We start from the raw sequence: 22391 nt of genomic DNA on the forward strand, positions 1-22391 counted from the left end.
CGGTTCTGGGGGGAGACTGGGGTAGTGCTGGGCGGGCGTGGCTAAAGGGAGCCAGGCGGCCGAGGAAGACTTGGCCGGGAAGCGCATTGTGATTGGCGCGGAGCCCCGGAGGGGGCGCGGCCAACGAGCAACGTCTCGGCCCGCCGTTACCAGGGCAGGGTTGGGACAGCGCTTGCGCAGAGAGGCCGGGAGGGGGAAAGGCGGGAAAACGGGAACAGGAGCTAGAGTGGCCGTGAAACCTGTACTCCAAACCGCCCGCCCCGTGCCGAGCCCCGCCCCCCGTGTCCTCCCAACCGCCCGCCCCGTGTCCTCCCAACCGCCAGCCCCGTGCCGGGCCCCGCCCCCCGTGTCCTCCCAACCGCCCGCCCCGTGCCGAGCCCCGCCCCCCGTGTCCCCCCAACCGCCCGCCCCCGTGCCGGGCCCCGCCCCCCCGTGTCCTCCCAACCGCCCGCCCCGTGCCGGGCCCCGCCCCCCGTGTCCCCCCAACCGCCCGCCCGCCCCGTGCCGGGCCCCGCCCCCCGTGTCCTCCCAACCGCCCGCCCCGTGCCGAGCCCCGCCCCCCGTGTCCCCCCAACCGCCCGCCCGCCCCGTGCCGGGCCCCGCCCCCCGTGTCCTCCCAACCGCCCGCCCCGTGCCGAGCCCCGCCCCCCGTGTCCTCCCAACCGCCCGCCCCGTGCCGGGCCCCGCCCCCCGTGTCCTCCCAACCGCCCGCCCCCGTGCCGAGCCCCGCCCCCCGTGTCCTCCCAACCGCCCGCCCCGTGCCGGGCCCCGCCCCCCGGGTCCTCCCAACCGCCCGCCCCGTGCCGAGCCCCGCCCCCCGTGTCCCCCCAACCGCCCGCCCGCCCCGTGCCGGGCCCCGCCCCCCGTGTCCTCCCAACCGCCCGCCCCGTGCCGGGCCCCGCCCCCCCGTGTCCTCCCAACCGCCCGCCCCGTGCCGAGCCCCGCCCCCCGTGTCCCCCCAACCGCCCGCCCGCCCCGTGCCGGGCCCCGCCCCCCGTGTCCTCCCAACCGCCCGCCCGCCCCGTGCCGGGCCCCGCCCCCCGTGTCCTCCCAACCGCCCGCCCCGTGCCGGGCCCCGCCCCCCCGTGTCCTCCCAACCGCCCGCCCCGTGCCGAGCCCCGCCCCCCGGGTCCTCCCAACCGCCCGCCCCGTGCCGGGCCCCGCCCCCCGTGTCCTCCCAACCGCCCGCCCCGTGCCGGGCCCCGCCCCCCGTGTCCTCCCAACCGCCCGCCCCGTGCCGGGCCCCGCCCCCCGTGTCCCCCCAACCGCCCGCCCGCCCCGTGCCGGGCCCCGCCCCCCGGGTCCTCCCAACCGCCCGCCCCGTGCCGGGCCCCGCCCCCCCGTGTCCTCCCAACCGCCCGCCCCGTGCCGGGCCCCGCCCCCCGTGTCCTCCCAACCGCCCGCCCCGTGCCGAGCCCCGCCCCCCGTGTCCTCCCAACCGCCCGCCCCGTGCCGGGCCCCGCCCCCCGTGTCCTCCCGCCCCCCCCGCGTCGGGCCCCACGTGCCGCCTCCCAGGCCCCCACAGAGCCAGGCACACACAGGCCCCGCGTTTCCCATTTATTGGGCGAGGCCGGGCCCCGGCAGGCGCCGGCGGGGTAGGTGGGTCCCGGCCCGGCTCCCGGAGGGGCGGGGCGGGGCGGCCGCCCCTAGAGCCGCCCCCGGGCGTGGCGGGCGGGCGGCAGGCAGAGGCCGGCGGCGCCCAGCAGCAGGGCGCAGAGGGACAGCGCCGTCAGGCCGGCCAGCAGGAGGCGCTGGCTGCACAGGCGGCGATCCTCCTGCGGGGAGACGGAGAGGCGGAGACTGGGGCTGGCGCCGGGGCATCCCTGGCCCCAGCCCCCCGCTGCCCCTAGGGCGCCCCCTGCACTGTCGCCCCGCCCCCCGGGACGGCCCCGCCCCCTGCGGGACCCTGTCATTCCGCCCCGCCCCCTGCGGGGACCCTGTCATTCCGCCCCGCCCCCCGGGACGGCCCCGCCCCCTGCGGGGACCCTGTCATTCCGCCCCGCCCCCTGGGACAGCCCCGCCCCCTGCGGGGGACCCTGTCATTCCGCCCCGCCCCCTGCGGGGACCCTGTCATTCCGCCCCGCCCCCCGGGACGGCCCCGCCCCCTGCGGGGACCCTGTCATTCCGCCCCGCCCCCCGGGACGGCCCCGCCCCCTGCGGGGGACCCTGTCATTCCGCCCCGCCCCCCGGGACGGCCCCGCCCCCTGCGGGGGACCCTGTCATTCCGCCCCGCCCCTGCGGGGACCCTGTCATTCCGCCCCGCCCCCCGGGACAGCCCCGCCCCCTGTGGGGGACCCTGTCATTCCGCCCCGCCCCCCGGGACAGCCCCGCCCCCTGCGGGGGACCCTGTCATTCCGCCCCGCCCCCCGGGACGGCCCCGCCCCCTGCGGGGGACCCTGTCATTCCGCCCCGCCCCTGCGGGGACCCTGTCATTCCGCCCCCCCCCTGGGACAGCCCCGCCCCCTGCGGGGGACCCTGTCATTCCGCCCCCCCCCGGGACAGCCCCGCCCCCTGCGGGGGACCCTGTCATTCCGCCCCCCCCCCTGGGACAGCCCCGCCCCCTGCGGGGGACCCTGTCATTCCGCCCCGCCCCCTGCGGGGGACCCTGTCATTCCGCCCCGCCCCCCGGGACAGCCCCGCCCCCTGTGGGGGACCCTGTCATTCCGCCCCGCCCCCCGGGACAGCCCCGCCCCCTGCGGGAGACCCTGTCATTCCGCCCCGCCCCCTGCGGGGACCTTGTCATTCCGCCCCGCCCCCTGGGACAGCCCCGCCCCCTGCGGGGACCCTGTCATTCCGCCCCGCCCCCCGGGACAGCCCCGCCCCCTGCGGGGACCCTGTCATTCCGCCCCGCCCCCCGGGACAGCCCCGCCCCCTGCGGGAACCTGTCATTCCGCCCCGCCCCCCGGGACAGCCCCGCCCCCTGCGGGAGACCCTGTCATTCCGCCTCGCACCCTGCGGGGACCCTGTTATTCCGCCCCGCCCCCCGGGACAGCCCCGCCCCCTGCGGGGACCCTGTCATTCCGCCCCGCCCCCCGGGACAGCCCCGCCCCCTGCGGGAACCTGTCATTCCGCCCCGCCCCCCGGGACAGCCCCGCCCCCTGCGGGGACCCTGTCATTCCGCCCCGCACCCTGCGGGGACCCTGTTATTCCGCCCCGCCCCCCGGGACAGCCCCGCCCCCTGCGGGGACCCTGTCATTCCTCCCCGCCCCCCGGGACAGCCCCGCCCCCCGGGACAGCCCCGCCCCCTGCGGGTCCCTGTCATTCCGCCCCGCCCCCTGGGACAGCCCCGCCCCTCGGGACAGCCCCGCCCCCTGCGGGGGACCCTGTCATTCCGCCCCGCCCCCTGCAGGGACCCTGTCATTCCGCCCCGCCCCCTGGGACAGCCCCGCCCCCTGCGGGGGACCCTGTCATTCCGCCCCCCCCCTGCGGGGGACCCTGTCATTCCGCCCCGCCCCCTGGGACAGCCCCGCCCCCTGCGGGGGACCCTGTCATTCCGCCCCCCCCCTGCGGGGGACCCTGTCATTCCGCCCCGCCCCCTGGGACAGCCCCGCCCCCTGCGGGGGACCCTGTCATTTCACCCCGCCCCCCGGGACGGCCCCGCCCCCTGCGGGGACCCTGTCATTCCGCCCCGCTCCCTGCGGGGACCCTGTCATTCCGCCCCGCCCCCCGGGACAGCCGCGCCCCCAGCGGGGACTCTGTCATTCCGCCCCGCCCCCCGGGACAGCCCCGCCCCCTGCGGGGGACCCTGTCATTCCGCCCCGCCCCCCGGGACAGCCCCGCCCCCTGCGGGGTCCCTGTCATTCCGCCCCGCCCCCTGCGGGGGACCCTGCCATTCCGCCCCGCCCCCCGGGACAGCCCCGCCCCCTGCGGGGACCCTGTCATTCCGCCCCGCCCCCCGGGACAGCCCCGCCCCCTGCGGGGACCCTGTCATTCCGCCCCGCCCCCCGGGACAGCCCCGCCCCCTGCGGGGACCCTGTCATTCCGCCTCGCCCCCCGGGACGGCCCCGCCCCCTGCGGGGGACCCTGTCATTCCGCCCCGCCCCCCGGGACGGCCCCGCCCCCTGCGGGGACCCTGTCATTCCGCCCCGCCCCCTGAGACGGCCCCGCCCCCTGCGGGGACCCTGTCATTCTGCCCCGCCCCCTGTGGGACCCTGTCATTCCGCCCCGCCCCCTGAGACAGCCCCGCCCCCTGCGGGGGACCCTGTCATTCCGCCCCGCCCCCTGAGACAGCCCCGCCCCCTGCGGGGACCCTCTCATTCTGCCCCGCCCCCTGCGGGACCCTGTCATTCCGCCCCGCCCCCTGGGACAGTCCCGCCCCCTGCGGGGGACCCTGTCATTCCGCCCCGCCCCCCGGGACCGCCCCGCCCCCTGCGGGGACCCTGTCATTCCGCCCCGCCCCCCGGGACAGCCCCGCCCCCTGCGGGGGACCCTGTCATTCCGCCCCGCCCCCCGGGACAGCCCCGCCCCCTGCGGGGGACCCTGTCATTCCGCCCTCCCCCTTACCGGGCTCAGCATGGTGGCCAGGGCGGGGTCCGGCTGGTACTGGGGCGGGTAGCAGCACCCCGGCTCCGCCCGGGACTGGGCAGCCAGATCCCCCACAATGCAGAGGGGCGGCGCCCTGCAACCAGACCACAGGGGGGAGTGAGGGGTTAAGACAGCAAAGGCTCCTCTCCCCCACCCTGCCCGCCCCACATGGCTCACCTGGTTTGGGGTAGCAGGGAGGGGAGGCCTGCCAGGCTCAGACAGCTGCCCTGGGGGCTGGGGCCGGGGGGCCACGGGGTGACGACCACCAGGCGGATCGGCTGCTGGGCGTCTGGACCTGTTGGGGGGGAGTCAGTGCAGCAGCTAAAGAGCCCGGGGGGGGGGCAGAGTGGGGGGAGGGGCAGGGGAGAGGAACAGTCCCGGGGGACACGGCGGGGGGAGGGGCAGTGGAGGGGGAGGGGAGCGGCTCGGGGGACACGGCGGGGGGAGGGGAGGGGCAGGGCAGGGGAAGGGGAGCGGCTCCGGGGGACACGGCGGGGGAGGGGAGGGGCAGGGGGAGGGGAGCAGCTCCGGGGGACGCGGCGGGGGGGAGGGGAGCGGCCTGGAGGGGCAGGGCAGGAGGACTGAACGGCTCCACGGAGAATGGCTCAGGGGGGCTCGGTGGAGGGAGGGGAGCGACCCTGGGGGGCAGGGCAGGGGGAGGGGAAAGGCCCCGGGGGACACGGCAGGGGGAGGGGAACATCCCCAGCAGGCAGGGCAGGGGAACGCCGCCCCCCACTCACCCCCAAGTCCCAGCTGGTGGCCGGTGACCGTCAGAGCCAGGCGGGTGGCGTTGGGTCGCCCTCCCCCGGGGAGGTTGAAAGTTAGGCCCACCAAGACCGAGAGGGCTGGGGGGGCCCCGGGTGAAGGGGGGGCAGCCCTGGGGGTGGGGGCCAGGGTTGTTGGCCCCCCCCACGTCCCGTTGTCGGTGCAGAACCTCAGGTGGCTCAGGGACTCCAGGAGCGAGTTCCAGTCCTGGGGGGAGAATCAGAGCGTGACCTCCCACTCCCCCCGCCCACCCCCTCCATTGCTGCCCCGCCCCCTCCATCACCCCCTCACCTCCTCCTTTGCCCCCTCCATTGCTCCCCCGCCCCCTCCGTCCCATCCCCCGCCCCCTCCTTCACCCCTCCACCTCCTCCTTCGCCCCTCCTTCGCTCGCCCGCCCCCTCCGTCACCCCGATCACTGCCCCGCCCCCTCTGTCCCCTCCCTCACCCTCTCCTTCACCCCCCACCCCCTCTGTCCCGTCCCCCGCCCCCTCCTTCACCCCCTCACCTCCTCCTTCACCCGTCCGCTCCTTCCCTCACCTCCTCCTTCGCCCCCTCCATTGCTCCCCCACCCCCTCCCTCAGCCCCCATCACTCCCCCGCCCCTCCGTCACATCTCCCGCCCCCTCCTTCACCCCCCCACCTCCTCCTTCGCCCCTCCTTCGCTCGCCCGCCCCCTCTGTCACCCCCGCTCACTGCCCCGCCCCCTCTGTCCCCTCCCTCACCCCCTCTGTCCCGTCCCCCGCCCCCTCCCTTACCCCCTCACCCCCTCCTTCGCCCCCTCCATTGCTCCCCCGCCCCCCCACCCCATCACTGCCCCGCCCCCTCTGTCCCCTCCCTCACCCCCTCCTTCATTCCCCCACCCCCTGTCCCGTCCCTCACCTCCTCCTTCGCCCACCCACCCCTTCCATCACTGCCCCACCCCCTCCTTCACCCCCTCCATTGCTCCCCCGCCCCCTCTGTCGGGTCCCTCACCCCCTCCTTCACCCCCCGCCCCCTCTGTCCCGTCCCCTGCCCCCTCCTTCACCCCCTCACCTCCTCCTTCGCCCACCCTCCCCTTCCATCACTGCCCCACCCCCTCCCTCACCCCCTCCTTTGCCCCCTCCATTGCTCCCCTGCCCCCTCTGTCGGGTCCCTCACCCCCTCCTTCACCCCCCGCCCCCTTTGTCCCGTCCCCTGCCCCCTCCATTGCTCCCCCGCCCCCTCTGTCCCATCCCCTGCCCCCTCCTGCCCCCCCTCCTTCGCTCCCCCGCCCACTCCGTCCCGCCCCCTCCAACCCACTCCTTCACCCCCCGCCCCCCCAGTCCCATTCCTCCCCCTCCATCGGTACCCCCCCTCCCCCCGCTGACCTGGGTGATGTCAGGGTCCCTGACCTCGTGCCATTGGATGTAGGCGGCCAAGGCGAGGAAGGCGGCGGCCAATGAGAAGAGGCAGAGGCAGAAGCAGACCAGGGGTGGGCGCCGCTCCAGGCAGAGTCGCAGGGAGCCCAGCAGGGGGCAGCTCAGCATGGCGACGCCTGGGGGGCACACGGGGCTCAACAGAGGGACCCTGCCCCTGGGCAGCGGAGGAGGGGACCCCAGGGCTGAGTGTCTGCCAGGTGGGCACAGAGCCGGGGGGGAGACGGGGGATGGACACACGGGGGGGAGATCAGGGGAGCGCAAACTTTTTGGCCTGAAGGCTGCATCTGGGATCGGAAACTGTATAGAGGGCCAGGTACAGAAGGCTCTGCCCCCCAAACTGCCTGCCCCCCCATCCACCCCCCAACAGGTCCCCCGGGGCCCCGCCCCCATCCAACCCCCCCTTCCCCTGACTGCCCCCCAGGATCTTCCACCCCTAACCATCCCCTGCTTCCTGTCCCCTCACTACCCCTCAGGACCCCCTGCTCTGGGGGGGGCGGACAGCAAGCAAGGCCAGGCTAGGGTCGGTGTGGGAGGGGCTCCAGGGGGGCAGACAGGGGGGGTGGAGGGCAGGCGGGGGCAGACGGGGGGGTGCAGGGGGCCAGGCTGGGTTGGGTGTGGGAGGGGTTCCGGGAGGGAAAGAGCGGACAGCGAGCGAGGCCAGGGTGTGGGAGGGGCTCCGGGGGGGCAGACAGGGGGTGGAGAGCAGGCGGGGGCAGACGGAGGCCAGGCCGGGGTGGGAGGGGCTCCAGGGGCGGCAGACGGGGGGTGGAGGGGGCCAGGCCGGGGTGGGGGGTGGGAGTGGCTCCGGGGGGGGCCAGGCCGGGGGGGGGCCTCGGGGGGGGCAGGCGGAGGCCAGGCCGGGGTGAGGGGTGGGAGGGGCAGACGGGGGGCGGGGGTGGGAGTGGCGACGGGGGGGGCCAGGCCGGGGTGGGGGGGCCTCGGGGGGGGCAGGCGGAGGCCAGGCCGGGGTGGGAGGGGCTCCGGGGGGGGCAGATGGGGGGTGGAGGGGGCCAGGCCGGGGTGGGGGGTGGGAGGGGCTCCAGGGGGGGCAGACGGGGGTGGGGGTGGGAGTGGCTCCGGGGGGGGCCAGGCCGGGGTGGGGGGGCCTCGGGGGGGGCAGGCGGAGGCCAGGCCGGGGTGGGGGGTGGGAGGGGCTCCGGGGGGGGCAGACGGGGGGTGGAGGGGGCCAGGCCGGGGTGGGGGGTGGGAGTGGCTCCGGGGGGGCCAGGCCGGGTGGGGGGGCCTCGGGGGGGGGCAGGCGGAGCCCAGGCCGGGGTGGGAGGGGCTCCGGGGGGGGCAGACGGGGGGTGGAGGGGGCCAGGCCGGGGTGGGGGGTGGGCAGCGGGACCACGGGCACGGGGCGGTACCGGTACGAGGCCAAGAGCCCACTGTCAGCCCGGACGTTTGGTCCCCGCGGGCGGGGCCGCGCAGCGGGGTCCGCGGGCGGGGAGGGGCGGGCGGCGCGGTCCCTTTAAGAGGCCGCGGGGACCCATTTCCTCTTCTGCTGCCGTGGCCCTTTACGACAGCACCAACCTCGCGGATACCGCAGCCCGGAGGCGCATGCGCTTTCCTGGCCTTGACTCGCGGCCCAGTGAACTCGGGTCCTCCAAGTGCGCACAGAGCGGCCGCGCGGTGACGCTACGGCGGCCATTTTCGAACGGGGCAAAAAATGCCCTTAAAGGGGGAGGCGGCCCGAAGGTCGCGCTCGCGGTGTTAACCTGGGGCCGTTTGAAGAGCTGCTGGGGCTCGCCACCTACCAGTGCCCCTCTGTGATCACCCCGCCCCAAACCCCCACCCCTGCCCCACCTCCTGGCTCCCCTCTGAGCGATGCATCACCCCGGGGCTGCTGCCTTCTCCTTTCCCATCCCTCTGCGCGCAGCTGGCCCCGGCCTCAGGCCTGCCCGAGAACCACTGGGGAAGGGACCCAGCGCCGCATGGGACCTGCGGTTCCGGGGCCCCCTTTGCCTGGCTGGCCATACTACATCTCCCATGAGACACCACCTGAGGGAAGAGCACGGCGCAGCATGGGCGATGTAATCCAACCAGCAAGCCAGGTCTACACAACCCTGGCCCCCAGAACAATTCCCATAGGCCACCAGGGCTGCCCCACCTCCTCTTCCACCTGCATCATGGGAGATGTAGTCCTCCCAGGGAGCCTCCTCCTCAGACACAAGGGACTCCATTCAGGCACTTCTACCGCTCGCTACAGATGGAGACAGTGATGCATTATGGGGGATGTAGTTCAGGTCCTCCAGCTCCATCTCCTCAGTCGGAAGGCCTCTCCCATGACGCTGCTGCCTGCCCCTGACTCATCATGGGAGATGTAGTCCGGCCAGAGAAATCAGCAGAAGGGACGCCATGGTGCGTGATGGGATATGCAGTCCCAGCCAAGCTGGCTACAGCTCCCACAATGCATTGTGGCAGCCTCGGGAGGGAATAGGCTCCGGGGATCAGGCAGCCGCAGAGCGGAAGAAGCAGACAAACAGGGGGGTGAATTTAAATAAATTCATTTTGATTTAATCTGCGACGGCCCAGAGCTGCAACTCAGTGGGGACGGAACAAAAAACCGGGACAAAGAGGGAAATTAAAACCGTCGTGAAAGCGGAAGGGGGCGGGGGGGGCTGCACGCAAGGGAAGGGCAGCCCTGGGAACGGGGGGGCCAGAGGATAGACATGGAACTGTGGTCTCCCCATGGATCCCACCGGCTCCATGCCACACCCAGCTGCGGTGAGTCTTGAGGCCAAGTCTTCATGGGGGGGCCTGTCCCTCCCCCGCCTGGCTCACAGCGACATCCCCGTCCCTGGGAGGCCCCGCGTTTAACCCTTGCCATCCAGGGGGTCAGCATAGACCGTGACTCTGCCGGGAGCTGCAGGAGAGGGAGAATGGAAAATGGGGTTAGGGAGGTCTGGCCCATGGAGCTTGCCATTCCACAATAGCCCCCGGGGAACCAGGAGTCCGGGCTGGTTCCCCAGGGCGACCCCCAGATACCAGTGCAGGGGAAGGGGACCCTGGTGCTCTCCCATTTCCGACCACAATCATGAAGGGGGCGATGTGGAATAGTGGCAAATTCAGGCCAGCTCAAAGGGAAGCCCTTTTCCACACAGAGGCAGGGTGGGCTGTGGAACTGCCCGACACTGGATGTTCTGAAGACTGTGAACCACGCAGGACCAGCCAGAGCAGGAGCAGCTGGCCCCAGCATAACCCCAGCCATAGGTTCGAGGGCTGGGGAACAGGAGGTACCACTGCCGAACCTCCCTGCACTGGCCTAGGGGCTCCAGGGAGACCCTTACCTTGTCTGTGCAGCTTCCATATATGATCCCATGCTGGGGAGACAGAAGGGGAAGGAGGTTAGACCAGGAGAGTCAAACCCAGGAGGCCTCCAGACATGAAGGGGGCAGCACCCCCAAGTCTGATCAGCCCCCCGCCTTGCCCTCAAACTGACACTTTGAGACCATAGAGTGACACACTTCAGCCCTTCCCTCCCACCCAGGGGCCCTCTCTCACCACGGTGCCCCCAACTCAGTGGTTCTTGAAAGCCTGAAGGTAGATTGTCCCCCCACCCCCCGCTCTGCCGGTGCCCCTCACTCCTGATCCACAGCCCCCTGCTAGCCCAGCCCCGGGCTCCCGCCGAGCTCTGCCGGTGCCCCTCACTCCCGACCCGCAGCCCTGCCAGGCCAGCCCTCACCTTCCGTGTGATAGTCCCGTGCCTCCTCCCAGTCTTTGTGGCTCATCTGTTCCCAGCAGTCCCTGCTCTCCCCTGCAGCGGGCACCAGCCCCTTGGCAGGGCTGCCCGGCCCCTGCAGTCCCAGGGCTGCCATGGGGGGGGGTTCCTCCTGGCCTGAGGGCAGGGGATTGCCCCCGCCCTGGCCGGCGCCCGGCTCATTGATGAAGGACAGCCCCCACTGGTTCTGGAAGATGGCCCCCAGATGAGGCTCGGCAGGGGGTGCAGGGGAGCAGTTGGGCAGCGGGCCGGCGGTGCGGAGGGCGGAGGCTGGCACACAGGCCGGCTGGCGCTCCAGGTTCTCCTTCAGCTTGCTGGCATAGCTGATCTTGGGGAGGGTGCGGGCACGGCTGCTGTCCACGGGGAACGCTGGCGGTGGGCGGAACAGGGCCCATGGCTCTGGCACCTTCTCAGCATCCTCCAGGGCTCGGCCGGCACGCTCTGGGCTGTGGGGGGGCTCAGGGAAGGGGCGCCGCCGGCCAGCCCAACCCCCCCGCCCCTCCCCGGCGCCATGCCCGTTGGTGCTGGGCCCCCACTCCTTGGCCCCGGGGCGGTAGCTCCTGCGGTGAGGGTTGTGGAAGGGCCGAGGGTGAGGGTGATAGCGGTGGGGGTAGCGGTGGGGGGCGGGCGGCCCCGCCTCGCGCTCCGACAGCTGCAGGTTGCGGATGTTGAGGGTGTTGGAGGGGCTCAGGGGGGCGCCTCCCTCTGCAGCCTCCGGGCTGTGGCCGTTGGACTCCCAGGTGCCTGCGGGAAGCAGACAGGGGGTGAGCAGGACACCTGGGTTCTAGTCTTGCCCTATCCCAAACCAAGCTTCAGGACGCCTGGGTTCCATCCCAGCTCCGGGAGGGGGTGGGGTCCAGTGGTTACAGCAGGACTCCTGGGTTCCCCCTGCTTCAGACAATAACACCCATCCATCTGCCCCCTCTTCCACCAGCTTCCCACATGAAGGCTCAGACCCCTGGCACCCCCCAGGCCACGGGCTGAGGATGGACACGGGTCACTTGCCTAGCCTTGTGATGCGGCCACCTCTGTGGGCTGTGGAAGGTGCTCAGTGGTTTGATAGCAAAGGAACAGGCCTCTGGCGCCATCAGGAGAGGGGCAAAGGAAGGAACATCCCCCTGCCTGTCACTCCCCCCACAGCACCCCCTGCCCCCCCCGGTGCCCCCTTCCCATCCCACTCCCTGTGGTGCCCCCTGTCTGTCCTTACCCCCGCACCCGGCTCCCTGCCCGTCCCGCTCCCCGTGGTGCCCCCTGCCCAACCTTCCTCCCCCCGGCTCCCTGCCCGTCCCGCTCAACCCCCCAGCTGTCCCTGGCCATCCCACTCCCACAGTGCCCCCTGCCCATCCTCCCTCCACCCCAGCTCCCTGCAGAGCCCCCTGCCCATTCCTACCTGTCCCAATCCCCGCAGTGCCCCCAGCTCCCCCTGCCCTTTCCTCTACCCCCCATGGCGCTCCCTGCCCATCCCTCCCTCCTTCTCCCCCCGGTGCCCCCTGCTCTTTCCTCCTGCACCCCACAGCACCCCCTGCCCATCCCTCCTCCCCCCACCTCGCCCCCACCACTCCCTGTGGCACAGCACCCCCTAGCTCTGTGCTGAGTGCCTGGTCAGTCTGCTGGCAGGAGGAGGGTTACACAAGCCAAGGTTGCAGCTGGACCCCACCCTGGGCAGGGACAGCCAGGAAATCTGGGCACCTCTCAGCTGGCTGCCAGCCCCCAAATCTCTGTAACCGCCATGCCCGCTTTAATGTAGTGGGGTCACCTCCCTGCATCCCCAGATGTCCTGGATACCCCCACCTGCTGTGCCTGGTCCTCAGGATGATACCCCGCCTCCTGGTACTGGGGTACCCCCATCCTCCAGGAAGCACCCCATTTCTCCTGCTGAGATAGGCAAGGCCAGGGCAAATGGGCACCCTATGGGGGGGCCCCTTTCTTCCACAATTACAAGGGATACAGGCGGGGGGAACACAGGGGGCTCAGCAGGGGGAACGAGAGGGGATCCAGGGAAGGGGGACATGGGGGTCTTGGCAGGGGATACAGGCAGAGGGCACACAAGCTCAGTGGGGGAAATATGGGGGGCTTGGCGAGGGGAACCCCAGGCAGGGAGAATATGGGGGGCTCAGCAATGGACACAGGCAAAGGACATGGCAGGGGAACATGTGGGGTTCGGGAGGGAATTATGGGGGGCTCAGCAGGGAACACTGGCATGGGAAATATGCGGGGCTTGGCGGGGGATACAGGTGGGGAGAATATGGGGGGCACATGGGAGCTCGGTGGGGTTACCTGCTGGGATGCGGTTGGTGAGATTGTGCAGCTGCCCCTCCAGCCCCTCGGGTCGGCACCTCTCCTTCTTCAGCCCCAGCAGCCGCGGCTCTGGCTCGGGGTCGCGGTTCTCGTCTATACCCAGCTCCTCCTTCTGCATGGCCCTCGCCCCACACCCCTGCCCGGCCCGCAGAACTGCCCCAAGGGACCCCTGCACCACAGAGCCTGGGCAACCCTGGGACAGCCCCTAACGCCCCTCTACCAGCACACGGAGACTCCAGACAGCCCCTAGCAGTGCCAGGACCCTAACACAACCCCCTGCCCCCCCCCACACCCACAACACAGCCCTCTCCCCACTACCTACCCCAGGGAACTTAATAAAATCCTACCCCCCGCCCGTGCACCCCAGACACCTCCCAGCACACCCCCTGCCTCCCTGTGCGCCCCAGACAGCCCCTGCCCCTCGACACCCCCCAGCACAGCCCCCCAAGCCCCTGTGCGCCCGACACCCCCTGCCCCTCGACACCCCCCAGCACAGCCCCCCCAAGCCCCTGTGCGCCCGACACCCCCTGCCCCTCGACACCCCCCAGCACAGCCCCCCCAAGCCCCTGTGCGCCCCAGACACCCCCTGCCCCTCGACACCCCCCAGCACAGCCCCCCAAGCCCCTGTGCGCCCGACACCCCCTGCCCCTCGACACCCCCCAGCACAGCCCCCCCAAGCCCCTGTGCGCCCGACACCCCCTGCCCCTCGACACCCCCCAGCACAGCCCCCCCAAGCCCCTGTGCGCCCCAGACACCCCCTGCCCCTCGACACCCCCCAGCACAGCCCCCCAAGCCCCTGTGCGCCCGACACCCCCTGCCCCTCGACACCCCCCAGCACAGCCCCCCCAAGCCCCTGTGCGCCCCAGACACCCCCTGCCCCTCGACACCCCCCAGCACAGGCCCCCCAAGCCCCTGTGCGCCCCAGACACCCCTCAGCCCAGCTCAGCCCCTCCACCTGCCCAGGCCCCCACCCCGCTGCAGGCCGCTCACTCCAGGCCCCGCGCGCTCCCAACCGCCCGCCCGGCACATTCACCCTGGCCCCGCCACGTGATCCTCCCCCGACCCGGAACCCCCCCCCCGCGTCACATGACCGCCCGGCACCGCGCCAGGGCCCAGCCACGTGACCCGGCCGCCCAACCCGGCCTGCCCTCCCTCTGTCACGTGACCGGCCCGAAGTCACGGGACCCTAATCGCCCTCCCACCGCCGAGTATTCGGCCCCCCCCACATCTGGTCACATGACTCGCTCCTTTCCCCGCCCTCAGCCACTTGATTGGCACATACCGAGAGAGCTCGAGGGTCGCTCGCTGTGCTCAGCATCCCCCCACGTGGCAATGCCCCCCGCCTACCGCAGGGTCTGTCCCCCCTGGGGTGACCGGGCGGGCCCCGCCGGCCTCTGCCCCGCTCGGTTGCCCGGGACGGCGCCGGGTTGGCCTCTGTCCCCCCTGGGGTGACCGGGCGGGCCCCGCCGGCCTCTGCCCCGCTCGGTCGCCCGGGACGGCGCCGGGTTGGCCTCTGTCCCCCCTGGGGTGACCGGGCGGGCCCCGCCGGCCTCTGCCCCGCTCGGTCGCCCGGGACGGCGCCGGGTTGGCCTCTGTCCCCCCTGGGGTGACCGGGCGGGCCCCGCCGGCCTCTGCCCCGCTCGGTCGCCCGGGACGGCGCCGGGTTGGCGTCTCTTACATCATTGGTCAATTGTGCAGTACTACATTGACATCTGCTCCCTGATTGGTCCCCAAGATGGTTCTGTGTTAGTCTCTGCCCTGTAATTGGGCAACTGAGGTTGTACCATATTGGTGTCTACCCGCTGACAGCTCACCCAGGATGACATTGGCTTGCTGACTGTCCTCCCATTGATCAACTGACATTGCCCCGGATTGGTTGCCCAAGATGGTGGTGGTGGTGGTATCATGATGGCATCTTGACTACCCAGGTTGCCACTGCATTGGCATCTGTTACCTCAGTAGCAATGCAGGATATCTTGGTGCTGTGAGCCATCTCTTCGATAGGTGCCTGGAGCAGCTCTGTAGTGGTGTCTTCCCTCGGACATTGCCTCCGCCTGTCTGGAGCACTCAGAACAGTGTCCCATTGACCATGGGGGCAACTCTACACTGGTGTCTGTCCTGATTGGTCATCCCGGAGGGCACTGTGTTACCATCTGTTCTCTCATTGGGCAACCAGGGCAGTACCAAATTGACATCTATCCCCTAATTGGACACCCAGAATGGCAGTGTGTTAGCACCTGTCCTCTCATTGGGCAACCAGGGCAATACCAAATCTATCCCCTAATTGGTCACCCAGGATAGTGCTGTGTTCAGCCTCTGTCCTCTCACTGGGCAACAGAAATGATACCACGTTGGTGTCTGTCCCAGACTGGTCACTAAAGATGGTGGTGGGCTGGATGGGGGGGCTGCTGATGGCAGCTGACTGGCATCTCTCTCCTTGCTGGGCAGGGCCATTGATGCCCAGTTGGCATCTATTTCCCCAATGGGCAGGGGAGCTATTGGCAGTGCTGTCAGTCTGACATCTCTCCCCTGACTGGGCAAGGTCATAACCCGTTGGTGTCTCCCCCATGACTGGACAGAGGATGTCGGCGGTGCCAGGTAGTGTCTCTCCCCTTGGCGGTGCTGGGCTGGGCACCGTCTCTCCTCTCTGTCACCCTCCCTCAGGCCAGTGTCTCTCCCCTCGGCGTCTCTCCCCGGGGCCAGGATGCCATCTCTTTCCCTCAGGTCTGGCCGGCATCTCTCCCCTTGGCGTCTCTCCCCGGGGCCGGGCTAGCGTCTCTTTCCCTCAGGTCTGGCCGGCGTCTCTCCCTGGGGCATCTCTTCCCCGGGCCAGACTGGCATCTCTTTCCCTCAGGTCTGGCCGGCGTTTCTTCCTGGGGCCGGGCCGGCGTCTCTCCCCCAGGCCAGGCTGGCATCTCTTTCCCTCAGGTCTGGCCGGCGTTTCTTCCTGGGGCCGGGCCGGCGTCTCTCCCCCAGGCCAGGCTGGCATCTCTTTCCCTCAGGTCTGGCCGGCGTTTCTTCCCGGGGCCGGGCCGGCGTCTCTCCCCCAGGCCAGGCTGGCATCTCTTTCCCTCAGGTGTGGCCGGCGTTTCTTCCCGGGGCCGGGCCGGCGTCTCTCCCCCAGGCCAGGCTGGCATCTCTTTCCCTCAGGTCTGGCCGGCGTTTCTTCCTGGGGCCGGGCCGGCGTCTCTCCCCCAGGCCAGACTGGCATCTCTTTCCCTCAGGTCTGGCCGGCGTTTCTTCCTGGGGCCGGGCCGGCGTCTCTCCCCCAGGCCAGGCTGGCATCTCTTTCCCTCAGGTGTGGCCGGCGTTTCTTCCCGGGGCCGGGCCGGCGTCTCTCCCCCAGGCCAGGCTGGCATCTCTTTCCCTCAGGTGTGGCCGGCGTTTCTTCCCGGGGCCGGGCCGGCGTCTCTCCCCCAGGCCAGGCTGGCATCTCTTTCCCTCAGGTCTGGCCGGCGTTTCTTCCCGGGGCCGGGCCGGCGTCTCTCCCCCAGGCCAGGCTGGCATCTCTTTCCCTCAGGTCTGGCCGGCGTTTCTTCCTGGGGCCGGGCCGGCGTCTCTCCCCCAGGCCAGGCTGGCATCTCTTTCCCTCAGGTGTGGCCGGCGTTTCTTCCCGGGGCCGGGCCGGCGTCTCTCCCCCAGGCCAGGCTGGCATCTCTTTCCCTCAGGTCTGGCCGGCGTTTCTTCCCGGGGCCGGGCCGGCGTCTCTCCCCCAGGCCAGGCTGGCATCTCTTTCCCTCAGGTCTGGCCGGCGTCTCTCCCCGGGGCTGACGTCTCTTTCCCTCAGGTCTGGTCAGTGTCTCTCCCCCGGGCCCGGCCAGGCCAGCCTCTGGCCACGTGCCGCTCCAATGGCCTCCATTTGGCCGCCATTTTGTTCCCTCGCTCGCCTTGCCCGCAACCTCAACCGCATTTGAAAAGCGCGCGCTACACGTGAGCAACGGTCCTAACGTTCGCGGACCGCAGGGAACAGAATGCGCATGCGCCGCACCGGACGCTGGTCGCTTTCCAAGGGTGGTAGCCCACAGGCGTTACGCACATGCGCCCACTGACGTTTCCCCGCCCTGTCCCTTGCCTTATGAGCATGCGCACCATTCTCCCACAGGCCTGCTGATGCTATGCGCATGCGCGCATTGCCCTGTTACTGTCGCCTAGCTTTGCGTTCTGCACATGCGCGGTCGGAGGACCTTCACGCCAGGAGACATCCCCGCTCCCTTCCTCCCTCCCGCCCAGTTAATTGTTCTGCGCATGCGCACATTCGGAAACGCGCTCTTGCCGCAGCCCCGTCTTGCCCCTACGCATGCGCTTGAGTGGACCCTCCCTCCAGGGGGCGGGGCGCGGCTGGGTACCCGGATGAACATGCCAAGCCCGACGCGCATGCGCGGTGCGGCTCTCTCTGGCTGAGTGCGGCGGGGAACTGGCCTGGCGGGCGGCGCGGGGAGCTGGGTGGGGGGAGCAGGGAGGGGCCGAGCCTCGCCCCACCCCCCGCACGGGGCGGGCAGGGCAGGTGAGAGCGGCGGCGCGGACTAGGGGTCAAAGGGCAGGGAGGGGCGGGGCTGTGGGCGGAGGGCGGGGCTGGGGTCAAAGGGCAGGGAGGGGGCAGTGCTCTGGCCAGAGGGGGTCAAAGGGCGAGGAGGGGTGGGGTTGTAGGTCAAAGGGAGGGGCCGTGGGCAGAGGGGGACAAAGGGGGGGGGGAGGGGCCTTGGGGAGGGGGCACAAGGGGAGGGGCCATGGGGAGAGGGTGGGGTTGGGGGGCTCAAAGGGCAGAGGGTGGGGTTGGGGGTCAAAGGGCAGGGAGGGGCCATGGGCAGAGGGTGGGGTTGGGGTCAAAGGGCAGGGAGGGGCCCTGGGCAGAGGGTGGGGTTGGGGGGTCAAAGGGCAGGGAGGGGCCCTGGGCAGAGGGTGGGGTTGGGGGGTCAAAGGGCAGGGATCTCCTAGGACTAGGGGTCAGCTGCCGACCAGAGGGGCCCATTCTTCGGGGTGAGGAAAGCCGAGAGCTGTTGGGGAGGGGCGTACGCTCAGGTAAGGCCACGTCTACACTTACAGGCTCCCCGTAGCACAGGCGTACTGACGCAGCCACGTGGCTGTAGCACCCGTGGAGTTGTGTTACACTGACAACGTGTGAGAGCTCTTCCAGTGATGTAATAAAAGCAGCTCAAGGAGCAGCCGTACCTGTGTCGGGGGAGAGTGTCTCCCGCCAATATAGCACTGGGCAAACAAGCATTTATGCCAGCAAAAGTTGCATCGCTCGGGGAGGGGTGTGTTTTCACACACTTGAGCAACAAAAGGTTTGTTGATATAAGTGCTAGTGTGTACGTGGCCTAACTGGGGTCGGGGGCAAATGTCACGTGAACCAAGGTGGACACAGAGAGCGTAAGTGGGGAGGGGGGTCCCGGATAATGGAAAGAGGACCCCGATTCTTCCCCTTTTCCCGCCCCTCCCTGCTGCAGGTGGAGATGTCGGCCGAGGCCACGATGACCCCGCTCCCAGCCCCCGAGGCCTGCGCCCCCATGGTATCCATGCAGCACCAGCCTACAGGGGGAGCGGTGGGTGTGACCTTTGACCTAAAGCCCCTGAATCCTAGCAGCAAGTATGTGAAGTTGAACGTGGGCGGGTCCCTGCACTACACCACAGTGCAGACCCTCACCAAGCAGGACACCATGCTCAAGGCCATGTTCAGCGGTAGAATGGAGGTGCTCACTGACAGCGAAGGTACCTGCCCTGCTCCTCACAGTGCCCCTGATGGGAGGGGCCAGGGCTGGAGTAGCCGGGAGCTCCCTCCATACCCAGTGCTCCTGCCCCACTCCCCACAGTGCCCCTTGCTGGGAGAGGCACTCTACATCCTTTTGTCTCTTCCCCTCTTCAGGCTGGATCCTGATCGACCGCAGCGGGCGTCACTTCGGCACCATCCTCAACTACCTGCGGGATGGCTCGGTCTCGCTGCCAGAGTCGCAGCGGGAGCTGGAGGAGATGCTGTCCGAGGCACGGTACTACCTCATCCAGGGGCTGGTGGAGGACTGCCAGCTCGCCCTGCAGGTAAGGAACGAGTGGGGGTGGGGTCACTGAGGGCTCTGGGATTCCCCTGCTGTGATACCTGGGGGCAGGGCTATGCCATGGGGATGGGGTCACTAAGGGAGTCATGGGTCCCAGGAGCCTGCAGTGACCTTGCTGGTCTCTGTTCCTCCTAGCAAAAGAGTGATGGCTATGATCCTCTGTGTCTCATTCCCATGGTGACATCCCCCAAGGAGGAGCAACAGATCATCTCCAGCTGCTCCAAGGTGAGACAGGCAGGCAAGGCCACCCATATTGGCCTTTCCAGTTGCCCCAGTATCACCCTCTGCGCTGACACCCCCCAGCCTTCTCCCTCCCCTTTGCACTAAGTTACGCTGAGCGACTCGTACGAATCCAGCTTCATTTCCTGTCTCTCGGTTTTTTTTCCAGCCAGTGGTGAAACTGTTGCATAACAGAAGCAACAACAAGTATTCGTATACCAGGTAATCCAACGCTCCTGACCCGCTCCCTGCAGCACCCCCTGCTGGGAGAGACTGGGGCTGAAGTACTGGGAGCTACCTCCATAGCCGGTGCCCCACCCCCTCCCAACAGCGCCCCCTGCTGGGAGAGGCCGGGGCTGGAGTTGCTGGGAGCTCCCCCCACAGCCAGTGCCCCTCCCCAAATCCCTCCCACCTGGGAGAGGCTGGGGCTGAAGTAAAAGTGAGCTCCCCCTGAGCCTACGCCCCCTGCTGGGAGAGGCCGGGCTGGAGTTCTGAGAGCTCCCTCCACAGCCAGTGCTCCTCGCCCTCCCCAGATCAGCCCCAGCCTCTCCCAGGAAGGGGTGAAGTAGCCAGGAGTCCTGCCCCACTGCCCAGACCACCCCCTGCTGGGCTGGAGTAGCTGGGAGCCTCCCCACCCATGGGGTCTCTTCTCCGCAGTAACTCGGACGATAACCTGCTGAAGAACATCGAGCTGTTCGACAAGCTGGCGCTGCGTTTCAATGGGCGGGTCCTCTTCATCAAGGACGTGCTGGGGGATGAGATCTGCTGCTGGTCCTTCTATGGGCAGGGCCGCAAAATCGCCGAGGTCTGCTGCACCTCCATCGTCTACGCCACCGAGAAGAAGCAGACCAAGGTACCCCTGGGCCCTCACACTTAGGACATTCCATGAGCAAATTGCCCTGCAGCACATCGGTCTATTCCAAGGATATACGTGAATCTGTCTTATGTTCGCACATGGTATGGTCCAAGGCAGTGTGGATGGCCCCCTCTCTCTGCTGTCACATGGACTCTTGGTGTGATCCAGCACCCCTTGTCACCTTCACACTTGGTACGATCCAGTGCCATCAGAGCAGTCCCCTCTTTTCCAGTCACATGCTCACTTGATATGGTCCAACACCAAGTGGGTACCCCCCCCCCGCATCATAGTGTCAATTGGTATGGTCCTAGGCCAAGCGGGTGGTCCCCTGTCCGTGGGCACTTGATATGGTCCAACGCCACCAGCTGGTTCCCTCCGTGGTTTTTCTTGGTATGTTCCATGGGTAGTCCATTATACTTGGTATATTCCAAGACAACATGTGACTCCCCCCATCCCGCTTGCTAGCTTCCAAGGCCACATGGGCAGTTGCTGGTGGGATTCTTTGAGGCTGTGGGGGGCATGGCTTGTAAAGCTGCCCCACCCCTGGGCCCAGCCTAACCTCCGACCCCCACAGGTGGAGTTCCCCGAGGCCCGGATCTTCGAGGAGACCCTGAACATTCTGATCTACGAGACCCCGCGGGTCCCCGACAAGGCGCTCCTGGAAGCAACGGGTGGGGCGGCTGGAGGAGGGGGCGGCCCCCACCGGGCCGACGAGGAGGACGGGCGGGAGCACCGGGTCCGGCGCATCCACGTCCGGCGCCACATCATGCATGACGAGCGCCCCCACGGCCACCAAGCCGTCTTCAAGGACTGAGCCCGCGCCGCCCCCACGGCCCCATCCAGGTGCCAAATGGCGGGGGTGGGGGCTCCCCTTCTCTCTGCCACACCCCCACTGCCTCTCTGACCTTTCTGGGGTCTCCATTGACCCCTCTCCGCTCTTTGGGAGCTCTCTGCCTTGTGGCTTCTGACCTTTGACCCCCTTCTCCAATTCGACTCCCCGGCAGTAGAGACCTGGGTAACTTCCTGGACTGCGCAGGGGAAAGGGACACAGGAGGCAGCTCCTGGGAGACCCCTCCTGCTTAATTAATCGCCCAGGCACCAACTCCTGTGTTTAACGAGCCTAATTCCTTTGCTTTTGTGGGTGTGTGGACTTCCTGGTCTGTCCCTCCCATCCCGCTCCATTCTGGATTGACACCCGTGCCACAGCTCTAACCCAGCCCGGCACTGCAGGTCAGGCCGGGATCCGTCACCCACTGCCCTGGGGGTGGGAGACAGCAGGGAGGCCAGTGCTGGCTTATGGTGTGGTTAGGGGGTGCTGGCTGAGCCCCGGGCCCCTCCTAGGTGTGGGGAGGGGCGCTGGCTGTGGGGGGAGCTCCCGGCTACTCCAGCCCCAGCCTCTCCCAGCAGGGGGTGCTGTGGGGAGTTCTGGCAGTGGGAGTTTTGCTCCCTTTGCTTCTGGGGGTGGGGGAGTGACCCCCATTTACCAGCCTCAAAACTGTCCTTTCCTTGCCAAACTCATGGTACGTTCCAACCTACCAGACTTCACACCCCTTTTCTACAAATGACATGGCATGACCTAGTCTTCCTACTCTGCCCCCCCCATACATGGTACAACCCCGCTACTGTCCTTTACCACATACATGGAATTCACCTCCCCCTCCCCCCAAATACACAGTGTTCCTTACCTGTGTCGCCTAAAACACATGGTACGTGCCAATCTATTGGGCCCATCCCCTTCACCGCAAAATACAATGGAACCCACCGCTCTTCTCCTCCCCCCCTGGCCAAATACAGTGGAATCCTCCACTCCCCTTCCAACCTCCCAATAAAATGGGAGGTACCGCCCCCCCCAATAAATTTTTGCTCAATCACCCAATGTAAATTGGTATCTTCAAATCCCCTTCTCCTACAAATTAAAATGGGCTACTCCAACCTGCCTCCAAATAAATGTGTTAAGCCCACCCCTCAAAATAAAATGGGATATTCCAACCTCCCTGTTAAATGGGATGTTCCAATCCCCTTCGCTTACAAAATATAATGGAATGCTTCCACCTGCCCCAAAGAAAATGGGATGTTCCAAACCTCACCCCCCTAAAAATACAATGGGATGCTGCAATCCCCCTCCCAAAGCAATTGGGAGGTTCCAAACCTCACCCCCTGTAGAAAACGCAAAGGGGGAGAGGCAGGGGCCCCCCCACTCCCCCCCTTATTCCTCATGTTTGTATAATTTATTTGAACGAGGTTTTTGCTTTTCTATTAAATTATTGTAATAAAGATTCCTGGGAAACATCGGCTCCTAGCCCGGCCCTGCCACCACTGGGGGGCCCTGGCTGGGTGGGAACCGGAGCCCCCTAGAGGGGAGAGGCCCCGTGTCCCATCCCTCGCCCCACAGGCCAGTCAGCCCCCTTGGCTCATCCTGGGCTCCAGCTCCAGGTTATTGGGGGGCACATGGTGCTTTCCACCCACCAATTTCAGTTACAGGGTCTGGGCAGCGCCCGGCGCGAGGGGCCCCTGCTCTCTGTCGGGAGGGGGGGATGCCCAGCGCCCGGCGCGAGGGGGCCC

The 22391-nt window shown here is 69.2% G+C and overlaps 3 protein-coding genes across 13 annotated transcripts; 1 reads left to right on the top strand and 2 right to left on the bottom strand.

The window, feature by feature from the left end:
• Window positions 1-1544: 1544 nt before the first annotated feature.
• TMEM219 (transmembrane protein 219) lies at window positions 1545-8883 on the bottom strand. Of its 7 annotated transcripts, none has more exons than XM_073346451.1 (6): window positions 8796-8883; window positions 6635-6801; window positions 5265-5496; window positions 4702-4819; window positions 4504-4618; window positions 1545-1775 (listed from the first exon to the last, which is right to left on the bottom strand). In XM_073346451.1, the coding sequence occupies exons 1-6, from the start codon at window positions 8866-8868 to the stop codon at window positions 1647-1649; spliced, it is 834 nt and encodes a 277-aa protein (XP_073202552.1). In that variant the 5' UTR covers window positions 8869-8883; the 3' UTR covers window positions 1545-1646. The 7 variants fall into 7 exon arrangements, with proteins under 7 accessions (XP_073202552.1, XP_073202553.1, XP_073202555.1 ...); XM_073346452.2 differs by lacking the exon at window positions 8796-8883 and adding an exon at window positions 8687-8771; XM_073346454.1 differs by lacking the exon at window positions 8796-8883 and adding an exon at window positions 8522-8648.
• Window positions 8884-9176: 293 nt separating this feature from the next.
• Window positions 9177-12985, bottom strand: LOC140912279 (uncharacterized). The gene is made up of 4 exons (XM_073346456.1): window positions 12684-12985; window positions 10371-11150; window positions 9976-10008; window positions 9177-9551 (listed from the first exon to the last, which is right to left on the bottom strand). Exons 1-4 carry the CDS (start codon window positions 12820-12822, stop codon window positions 9502-9504), a joined length of 1002 nt encoding a protein of 333 aa, XP_073202557.1. The 5' UTR covers window positions 12823-12985; the 3' UTR covers window positions 9177-9501.
• A 4081-nt stretch (window positions 12986-17066) lies between these two features.
• KCTD13 (potassium channel tetramerization domain containing 13) lies at window positions 17067-22116 on the top strand. Of its 5 annotated transcripts, none has more exons than XM_078853059.1 (7): window positions 17067-17085; window positions 18152-18413; window positions 18568-18737; window positions 18890-18979; window positions 19143-19195; window positions 19631-19826; window positions 20404-22116. In XM_078853059.1, exons 2-7 carry the CDS (start codon window positions 18158-18160, stop codon window positions 20641-20643), a joined length of 1005 nt encoding a protein of 334 aa, XP_078709185.1. In that variant the 5' UTR covers window positions 17067-17085; window positions 18152-18157; the 3' UTR covers window positions 20644-22116. The 5 variants fall into 5 exon arrangements, with proteins under 5 accessions (XP_078709185.1, XP_078709182.1, XP_078709183.1 ...); XM_078853056.1 differs by lacking the exon at window positions 17067-17085 and adding an exon at window positions 17094-17208; XM_078853057.1 differs by lacking the exon at window positions 17067-17085 and adding an exon at window positions 17624-17723.
• The last annotated feature ends 275 nt before the right edge of the window (window positions 22117-22391 follow it).

The sequence above is a fragment of the Lepidochelys kempii genome, chromosome 6 (genome assembly GCF_965140285.1).
Source record: "Lepidochelys kempii isolate rLepKem1 chromosome 6, rLepKem1.hap1, whole genome shotgun sequence".
NCBI lineage: Eukaryota > Metazoa > Chordata > Testudines > Cheloniidae > Lepidochelys > Lepidochelys kempii.

Coding starts and splice junctions, on each gene's coding strand:
- TMEM219 (XM_073346449.2), bottom strand. CDS start 7,126: ATGGTTAGGGGTGGAAGATCCTGGGGGGCAGTCAGGGGAAGGGGGGGT. Junction 4,820..5,264: donor CCACCAGCTGGGACTTGGGG/GTGAGTGGGGGG, acceptor CCCCCCCAACAG/GTCCAGACGCCCAGCAGCCG. Junction 4,619..4,701: donor TCCCTGCTACCCCAAACCAG/GTGAGCCATGTG, acceptor GTCTGGTTGCAG/GGCGCCGCCCCTCTGCATTG.
- LOC140912279 (XM_073346456.1), bottom strand. CDS start 12,822: ATGCAGAAGGAGGAGCTGGGTATAGACGAGAACCGCGACCCCGAGCCA. Junction 11,151..12,683: donor CACCAACCGCATCCCAGCAG/GTAACCCCACCG, acceptor TGCTTCCCGCAG/GCACCTGGGAGTCCAACGGC. Junction 10,009..10,370: donor ACGGGACTATCACACGGAAG/GTGAGGGCTGGC, acceptor CTGTCTCCCCAG/CATGGGATCATATATGGAAG.
- KCTD13 (XM_078853055.1), top strand. CDS start 18,101: ATGGAAAGAGGACCCCGATTCTTCCCCTTTTCCCGCCCCTCCCTGCTG. Junction 18,414..18,567: donor GGTGCTCACTGACAGCGAAG/GTACCTGCCCTG, acceptor TCCCCTCTTCAG/GCTGGATCCTGATCGACCGC. Junction 18,738..18,889: donor ACTGCCAGCTCGCCCTGCAG/GTAAGGAACGAG, acceptor TGTTCCTCCTAG/CAAAAGAGTGATGGCTATGA.